At 35.0% G+C, this 10,401-nt stretch overlaps 1 protein-coding gene across 1 annotated transcript; it reads right to left on the bottom strand.

The window, feature by feature from the left end:
• Window positions 1-9,253: 9,253 nt before the first annotated feature.
• Window positions 9,254-10,288, bottom strand: LOC141825974 (uncharacterized). Its single transcript, XM_074713239.1, is given in 2 exon segments — window positions 9,254-10,248; window positions 10,250-10,288. Coding segments are annotated over 2 exon segments (909 nt in total). The 3' UTR covers window positions 9,254-9,378.
• Window positions 10,289-10,401: the final 113 nt, after the last annotated feature.

The following is a 10,401-nucleotide window of genomic DNA, read 5'->3' as shown; positions in this document are numbered from 1 at the left end:
TTTAAAGTATTAAAATTATTTTGTAAAAACTATTTTTAAAAATTGATAATTACTTGAAATCATGCTTGTTGAGTGTACTTATATGCTAAATTTTTCAAAACTCTATATCTTTGAAAATTGGTTGACCAAGGCTTAGACACAACCTTTAGGTCAACACTAGGTCTAGAACCCTAAAACACATAGGCAAAAAATCCTTATAATTAACAAGTATGTCCTAAGAGAGTGTCTAGTTGAGGGGAGGTAATTCTTGAAAGATCTTACTTTTAAAAGACCTTAAAATTTAATTTTTAAAATCCTAATTTTTTGAAAATATCTCTTTTGAAAACTCATATTTTGTAAAATATTTTGTAAATTAGTCTTTTGACTTGGAACAACCCCTAAGACACATAGGGAGATTGTCTTGTAGTTAACAAGTAGTCTTAAGGAAGTGTCAGGGATAGGGAGAAGTCTAAATTGAAGATTTAATTAAAATTCATATTTTGAAAAATTTTTAAGTCATAAGTTATTTATTTTGTTGACTTGAATTAACCTCTTAGATACATAAGGAGCTTGGAGCTTGCCTTGTGGGTAACAATGAGCTCTAAGGATGTGTCAAATTAAAGAGGAGGTCTAAATCAATAGAGCAAAACTATTTTAAAGTTATCTTTTATAAATCTTTGAAAAACCCTTGAAAAATATTTGAAAATCCATTTCAAAATCATGTTTTAAAAACCACCTAGGGTTCACTCCCCTATGATTGTTTCTTTGCTAAGCATCCGGTCACCTTGACCTACTTTGACTTACTAGTCACTCGGTAAACTTCTCACCCTTTCTAGATCCAATTGCCTTGACCTGTCTGAACTTTCCTTTGCCTAATATTTGATTCCATCTTAACCTGCTAGGGCTTTCTTTTGCCAATCATCTAGTCACTCTTGACCTGCTTGGACTTTCCCTTGTTAGTCATCCGGTTAACCTTGATCTGATTAGACTTAGCTCACTTCCAAATATCAGGTTCTGTTTGGATCAACTCTTGGTCAAACTTGACTAGACACAGGTATATTTTCAAAAATTAAAACCTTAGAAGTTGATTACACCAACATAAAGTTACGGATTTCAGAACCTATCTCAGTTCTAGAAATTCTAAAATTGGGTACTGAATTCTTGAAATGCAGAAGTTGTTTGAGATCTGAATCAGAATCTATTTCTTGAATAAATGAGAATTCTTCTTAAGCTTCTTGTGTACAAGACTCTGAAATTTCCAAGAATCAGAATCCTGAAACAAAACCCTGGAATCTGATTTCTGGAACTGTTACAATGCAGGAAACTGATTTTGATTATCTATTTTCAACCAGCTGCTGGGTCGATCCACTCTTGTTTGGTTCTTCACCTGTGTAACATGAATGCATTCTTTAAGCTATCAAGAAGAGAGGTGGCACTGAAATTTGACGTTGTGAGCTCAAGGTTCATGAAAAAAAATCCAATACTCCATTATCCGTAATTCTGTTTCTGAAATTGGTACTCCTGATATTTTAGAAATTAAGAACCATCATAAGATGCATTAGCAGTAGAATCTACAAATATATTGCTGGTTAATGTGAATGGAGACAATATGTGGTTTTCAGATGGGGGGGGGTAACCTACTGATAGAACCAACAATATCTCAGCTTTCAGAAATGAAGCTGGTTTCTGAATGTTGTTTCTGAAGTCTGAATGAAAGAAAATTCAGTTATCTTTTGGCTATCGAGTTCTTGAAACTCCATTGAGTCTGAATTCTAATTCTCATTCCCTGAATGGTACAACTACAGCTATAGAACTGATTCTCAGAATTCTCTGAAACTTCTTTAAATCTGATGACCTGTTCAAATTTCTCAGCTTCAGAAATTCTGAAATTGAATTCTGGAAACCAGAATGTCAAAATTTAGCTCCATTTCTGGAATCCTTTGGCACAGGTTATGAAGTTGTTTTCTAAGTTTCAGAAATGCAAGAATCCCAAAGATTGAGCTTCTGTGAATCTGATTGTTCTGTCCAAATTCTTGAAATTCTGAAACCTATGGCAGTTTAACTTAGTGAGTTCCTATTGAATTTTGTTTTTGGAATTCTAAAATGCAGAAATTCTCTTGCCAAGAACTGAATTTGAATTTATGAAGTTGAAACCAAATTGCTTAAGGATTAATCATCGATTGAAGTGTGAAACAAATTGGATTTAACAAGATTATCTTCATTGGAGGAATGCTTGCAAGTATTGAAGAGTCTCATCTCTCACTCAATAAAGTTTCTCATCAAAGAGTGTGTAAGTTGAAACCCTTGGATATGGTGAAGTTTATGTGGAGACATTCCTCTATATAAATCAATTGGTCAACTCATCAGATTTATTCTTCCAATACTCTCACTTCCTCATTCTTTTTCTCATAACATTTTGTGTACTTCACTTAGTTCTTTTTTATTCCTATTTCTATTCTTTATAAATCCTTTTGATTGATTCATGCTATGTTTTGATGGTGGAAAAGTAGAAAATAAGCAAGCTATGGTAGTGAAATATTGTGAGTGACATCGAGTGAATCTCCATTTTCATGCATGATTATGCGAGTTAAAGTGGAAATACCTACATTGTGAGATTGCATCTTTCTTAGTTATTCAAATGGATTGAAATCATCATGTTTATTGATTATTGTAGTGATTGAGTTCATGAATGTTTAATCTTTAGATGGTCTTAATTAATTATCTTTTACTGTTTTCGAAGTATTACTAGGAATTTCTTTAGGAGATGAGTTTTGTTTTATTTTTGAATTTTGTTTGCTTGCCCGAGACGTGCAAAAATAAATGTAGAGGATTTGACCATCATTTGATCACATTAATTAGGCTCCTAAATTCATGATTTTAATCCACTCATTAGTTTAAATCCACATTTATACCATACTTTACGAGATTGGATTTATTGTAGGATTGTGATGTGATTTACTTTATATTTGTGGAATTATATGCTAATTATAAATTGATTTTGTATGAGCTCAAGGAGAGAGACAGACCCAAGTTAAATCAAACCATCTAAGCTTAAAATCAAGGTTAAGTGAGGAAACCAATCTGAAGCAATCTAGACCGTTCATCTAAGATCAGGAGCGATCTGAGTCATTCATTAGGATCCAAGCTATCCGAGTCAAGGGATAGAAGATCATGATCATTGATGAAGATCTGAGCCCTTGGATTAGATCTGAAAAATGTTCTTAGCTCTTGGATTAGATATGGATTGTTGTCAGTCGTTCATTTAAATCCAATTCAAATGATGAAGCTATAGTGTTTCAATTGCGACTTTGGATCAACAATGAGGGAGGACGCATGCACGAGAGCAGGGGATCTTCTTCCATTGTCCACTGCTGGCCATCTCTACTCCATCTTCTCCACCGACATCGACGACCGAGAGGTAAGGGAATTCCCTTCTTCCAGCGATCATCCATCCACCTTCCCTCCATCAACGCAATCCACCGAGACTTCTTCTTCCATCATCCGCTAACCATTAGAGCTTCAGCCACCTTCATCCATCGAGGTGAAGGGGTTCTCTTTCCTCATCTATTTAACATCATCTACCACCGGAGAAGTTTAAGGGATTCCCTACTTCGACCGTGTGCCGCCACCGAAGCTCCGCCCATCTCTTCATCTACATCCCAACACCAAGATGTTCTTCCACAGGAGCTGAATTGAGGATTCTCAGCATTGCCAGAACCCTAACTTCACATTGCCACAGCCTAGATCATACTCAATCTTGACTTCACATGCATTCTGATTAGTCCTCAGCCGATGTCAAGTTCTTCACTACATATCAGAATTGGAAACAAGCTAAGGGATGCCCTAGCTTGACTTGTGAGCTTCGTTTTAGTTGTTAAACCCTTTCTTCAACATTGTGTAGTTCAATTTTCAATTATTTCAACCTTTGGATGTTCATGTGATAATTTGCTCTTGCCATCTATTATGGATTTGATCATTTCATAGGTTAGCTTATCTACATGCTGTCATTCATGTTTGATTGATGTTCTTTCTTGTTTCTTTCAATGTAGCAGTTTAGGTTAGTTTAGATTTCTTATTTTCAATTACATGAATCGAGTTGCCTTTGTAGTTTAGTTTTCTTTATTTTCTATTCGATGCAAGTAGAATCCTTTGTGTCCTTCTTAATTTCTTTACAATTGTAGACTAGACTTCGTTAAATGCCATTAGCTTAGGGATCATTGAAAACCAATAACAATTTGTCCTTAATTTCCTTGCAATTGTAGATTAGATCTACTTTAATTGTCATTAGCTTAGGGATCATAAACCCAAACCCCAAAACCAATAACAATTTCGATCCTATAATTTTCATATTTCGATTTCATTCTTTGTAAAAGACGATCTGGATCATTCCATATGCTATATTAGTGTAGTGGGAGATTCAATTTTTGTTTGATACTGTAGCATAACACAAAATGATTTTTATCACCCATAAGATCTCCAGTTAAGCATTGCCCACCTGATCTGCTCACCAAAACAACCCAAGAATTTAAGAACCCCACTCCTCTCAATGTCTCTTCATTCTTCTCTCTGTATTCTGAATCTTCATGGGAGCATGATCAAATACCTCAGGTGATATCCGAGGAGCGAGGAGACGACGTCCAAGTGAGATCAGAGCAACCGAATTGAACTTTATCACTAAAATCAAACAAATCAAATTGAAAAAAAATTGATTAATTCGATTAGTTACTGAATTAATCAAAATATTTTTATCAAACAACTGTTGTTGCATATCAATTAATTGATATTGTACAGTTAAGTCCACCAACCACCGATCGAGAGTCGAGAGGTCCCTCCTGAACCAACTGCACTTTCTCGATTTACCTCTTCACAGATGGTCGTAGGATTTTTCCACCTTTTTGCAGAAGAGAGTCGAGAGGCGATCAGGACTTTTTTTCCTTTTAAACACTGATTCAAGTACATCAGTTAACTACTCACAATATAGCAATCGATTGATACTGATTTGCTTTAGTCAGTTTAATATATTTCTAAATTTTAAAACCTAGGCCAAACCAAATATATCAAAATAACCAAGTTTTTTTTAAAAAAAATGAAATTCTGAATTAATCAAACTTTTAAATTTAGTCAGTTATTTTGATTTAATTGATATTTTGCTCACCGCTATTTCTCTATGTATTCCAAATATTCGTCAGAGTGAGATTGAATACCTCCGGTCATCTTGGAGGAGTAAGGAGACGATGTTAGGGCAAGATGAGAGCGATCGAGGAGAAGAGAATGGCCTCAAAAGAAGAGAGGAACACAGTGGACGGCAAGGGCAGGGGTGATGGTTTTAGGACTCCCACGACCAGCACGAGGCAGGTCTGGCACCCGCACTCTGGGTGATTTTCACCGATGTTGGAACTTTATAGTGTATGCTATTTCTTGCAAACTCGTTGAAGTTTCTAGTCCTCTTGACATTTGAAATATTATGTATGCTATTTCTTTCAATTAAATATTGAACCAGTTCATGTGAGTTTCTTGCAAATGATTAATTCTAGAATATAAAATTAATTACCAGGGGCGGCTCAAGCCTCTTGGAGGCCCTAGGCGAATTTTTTAAAAAAAAATAATTATTATTATTTTAAAAAATTTTCTCTCATCCTTTTTTATTCGGACTTGAGACTAATTAACAATGGTGGATTTAAATTTTTTTAAAATAAATTAAAATATTAATTTTAAAAATAAATTTTTTATATAAAATTAAATTTTCTAGCTTTTTGAGATGCAAAATTATTAATTAAATTTTCATATTCAAGTTTTAATAATAAATTTTTTTCAATTGATAACATTGCTAAATTATTTTTTATCCTACAGTATTGTCTTTTATTTCAATTGATTTTTCATTTAAATTTTTAATTATATTATTTTTAAGATTTTAATTTTTATTATTAATAACAAATTTATCAAGTGTACCTTTTTGAGATTGATTAAATTCTTCTATTTTCCCTTTTTCATATGTTTTATATATTCAAAATCATATTTTTTAGCAGACATATTTATATTCAAATAATAATAATAATAATATAAGTCGCTACTATTTTATGAAAATAAAAATAATTTAAAATTAAATAATAATAAAACCTAATTTATGTCTTATAATTTTAATCTGATAATATTTCAAAGTTTGACAAATGACCTGTGAAATGTGAAATTAGAATTATTATATTGATAAAATATCATCATAATTAAAATATGAGAGTAATTTAGTAAATAAAGATGAAATATTTAGAATAAAAAAATCTAAAATTTTGAGAATAAAAATGAACTATTTAGAATAAAGATGAAATATGAAGATAAATCATAAGTTTCTAATGTGAACTGATAAGATTACAAGTGTATAACGGGAATCATTGATAAAAAATAAGAAATTAACAGAAGTATAAAAAAAAATTTGATATGGAAATAAGGAAGACGATAAGATCACCGAAAAAAAATCTGTAATAAAAGATCGTTCTTCTTCTTGCACCCCTTGTGATGATCTCGAAAATGTCTTGAGGAAAAAAAACATGTTATCAAATAAGTATAATGTTTGAAGTTGGGCAAAATAGATTATTAGATTAATAAGGAAGGAAGAAGAAGAATATAAAGAAACTAATAAATTATAATTTTGATAATTGAGAAATATTAAATATATTGGAATCATGCCAAAATCTTTATGAAATCTAATGAATGTCAAATTTCTACAAAATCTAATGATGATGTCAAATCTCTCCAAAATCTAATAAAGACATTTTAAAAATTTATTATTCTTTTAAAATATATAGATATAAATATATATATAATAATTAAAATTTAAAAAAAATGGGCCCTTAGTGGCCTATGCCTAGAGCCGGCTCTGTTAATTACAGGTTCATGATTGTACTTGAACTATATTATTGCTATTAATATTAAAGTATTAATTATTCTTAATTGATGATAGTACTTGTTCCTTGTATTTCAGACCAATACAACCTCCGCTTTCTTCTACCCGAATAGCTTCTGTGTCTGCTCGTCAATACGCATCAACGGGCATTGATGTGGCTGATGTAACCCCTTCTACAGTTTAGTTAGCATTGGGTTGAAAAGAAAGAAGATGAAAAACACAAAAACACAAATGAGAGCTTGTGTGCTTGCGGAAAAAACTTACCTTTAACCACTTTCACCTACCTTCTTATACTATCAAGCCTCCGAATAGTCGTCGCAAGTCACATGGATCACTATCAGTCTTGTTAATGATAGTTACTGGTGGTTTTATATCAGAGCCACAACTGTTAGTGTGGTTAGACATAGAGCTGTCAAACGGGCCAACCCATGGCGGGACGGGCTAACCCATGACGGGCCCATCATTTGGTGGGTCGGGGCGGGCTAACCCACCAATTTGGCGGGTTGGAAAATCTCCAACCCAACCCAATTCAAGGCGGGCCACGGGTTAGGCGGGTCAACCCGCGGGCCTGTTAAAAATTAAAAAAATATTAAAAATATAAAAAATTTTAAGTTTAAAGTATAATTTAAATTGATTAAGTTGAAAATTTTAAGTTTGAATTATAATTTTCAAGCTTAAATTGTATTTTAAATAGATGAAATTCACTAATACATTAAGTTTTATACTTTAATTTTAAATTTTAAAATAAATAAATAAATTTTCTCAACCCGCGGGCCAACCCAAGCCCGCCGCGGGCCAACCCACGCGGGTCGCGGGCCTAGGCGGGCCAACCCACCTCAACCCATCTTAAAATGGGTTGATAAAATTTCAACCCAACCCGCCTAAATTACTTGGCGGGGCGGGCCAACCCGGCGGGTCTAACCCAACTTGATGGCTATAGTTAGACATTCAGATTGGAGGGGTCCAACTCAGTAGAGATATTTTCGATCAGGGATGTTCCTGTAACTCCAACACACCACCTTAAAAAAGTTCTTGGTCGGGATACTCCTATAGTATAACATGTTATGGGGATGTTCCCGGTTAGTTATTTTCTTAAAGTGAGTACATGTGAGTACATGGTTGGAGTTTTGTGTAATTTATTTCGAAAATATTCTCAAAGTGAGTGCATAATTCCTATGTAACATATTTTAGAGATGTTTACAATCAGGAATGTTCTGAAAGTGAATGCACAATTGAAGTCATATATATAACTTATTAACGTACCATCTTCTCGAGGCATTGATCCCGTTGGACAATGCTCCCAAACAGATATCCCCGAGCAATGTGTACTTTCTGCACGGTTTATATCTCGGATGGATATATTAGGATCTAGGGTAAATCACATATCCCCTTCTTGTCGGACCATAAAAAGATTGATAAGGTCCGATGATGATGAATGTAATGTCGGTCTTCAATGCACTGTCGAAGCAATTGATAGATAGTTGCACCACACTCCCCTTTAGTCTGTTTAAACTTCCCCGACATGTACATTGCGTATGGTGACCTGCCTGAGGTGTGAGTGAGTGGCTGTTAGGGATAAAACAGACTTCATCCTTGGTTGCTCCCGCAGGCCGCAGCCATCATATTGCACTTACCACATGCAATTTCAGTCACCCCTTGTGCTTATTGAGGACGATGTCAAATATAAAATGTTTCGTAGACAAAATAGAGGATGAATCGTTATGCTGCGTTTTCACATGAGTAATATTAAATTATTTTTGCCATTTTATTTGATATATTGGTTTAATTAAACATCATAAGAAAAATATGTACAAAATAAAAATAATGAGAATTTTTATTGTGCCAATGTATTCTCTTCGTTGTCACATCCCAAGAAGGGCGATTTATAGTTTTAGGAGAGGTATATGCGGCTTTGTTTAGGACAAATTATTCATGTCTTTTACTATTATAAGAGATAAAATCCACATCCAAAAAATTATTCAATTAATCAAATTAACTAAATGAAATTCATTAATTGAATGCATTAAAATGAATTAATTCCAATCGACCCTCATCAAATTTATACTCGGTCCCTGCCTCCAATAAACACACATTAATGCCAATTCAATTAATCTCTATTAATTATATCTTTTTTATATTAAATAGATGATCTTTCTCTGATTTTGTTTATCACACTTAGAAATTTACTTTTTAAAATATTTATCTCTATTAGAATTTTAATTTTGATCCTCTTAATTATTTCTTTAAACGTTTTACCATCACATTACATCCGTGGGACAATCGTGTTATTATTATATTCATCAACTTGAAAGGGTTAGAGGCGAATTAATTATAGAATTTTTTAAAATAAATAATAATAATAATGACATTTCATACTTGAAAATTATATTATTATTATTCTTATTATATTAATCATCAAAACTAACATTTCATACTTGAAAAGGAACTAACAATATTAATTATAGATTAAGCATTAGCTCGTTAGCTTTAATTTTGCCCAACTATCGAGCATGCCCGAACTTGTGATCCTCCAGGCTCCGGCCATGATCAACAGATATTGGATTCATCAACCGGTAGTGGTTTCCGGCTGCTGGACAAGATCCCGACGACTCCACTCTCCCCATGCAACCATGGCCAAGTCCCAAGTGAAGCCTTTCCCTCTCCAGCTCATGCTTTGCATTCCTCCTGAGACAATGTTTCCTGCTAGCAGAAGCAGTACTCACCGTCCGTCTACTAGTTCTGCCGTTACAACCTCCGACCGGCACTGGCAGAGCATCCAGCCCCATCAGTTTGGCAACGACTCCGGGCTTGCACCAAACGACACTCTCCCCAGCCACAGTCGGAGGCAGACACAAATTCCTCTCCAGGTCCAGCTGATAGCCAGGCCTACAAGATGCACCCAAGAACTTGCCAGAGCAGGGCCCTATTCGTCGGCCTCCCTCAAAGTCGCTGGGCCTCGCTCTCAAGTTTCGGAATGATGACCGGCACATTGCATCTCTCCCGTCGAGTGAGAAGCGTGGATATTGGCTCAAAGCACTCTGTGCTGCTCGGAGGATGTCGGAGTTGTTCACGCATGACATCCTCCGGTGGAGCTCGCCGAATTCATCCACCCCATCCCTTCTTGTGGCCTTTTCCTCCATGTCCAGCTCTAGGATCATCTGTTCCAGTGTCATAGGGCTGCCTGCTGCATGGCTCTCCTCCATGTAGGAACCGACGACTGATGAAGCAGCGACACAGGACATATCGGCTTCAGCTTTCTGCTTCAGGGTGGATGTGGAGTTCACACCATGGCAGAAGTTTCTGAATCCTCTCTTCATCTTGGATCCAAAGTCGTTTTTGAGAAGAAAAAGCGAAAGGTCCTTCATGAACATGGACAGCCTAAGATGAGGGGAAGAAGAGAATTGTGGACATTAAAAGGAGGTGCCCCACCTACCTACAACCGTGAAGGAAATGAATTTGAGAGGGTTGGGCTGGTAAAGCTGGTAAAGCTTGTAAAAGCCATCACATGACAACAGATGGAGGAG

Source organism: Curcuma longa, chromosome 4 (genome assembly GCF_044706935.1).
Source record: "Curcuma longa cultivar G26 ecotype Majalengka, Jawa Barat chromosome 4, ITB_CL_G26_1.1, whole genome shotgun sequence".
Classification (NCBI taxonomy): Eukaryota; Viridiplantae; Streptophyta; class Magnoliopsida; order Zingiberales; family Zingiberaceae; genus Curcuma; species Curcuma longa.
The sequence above is the reverse complement of the archived record's forward strand: the minus strand, read 5'-3'. Positions and strand labels throughout refer to the sequence as shown.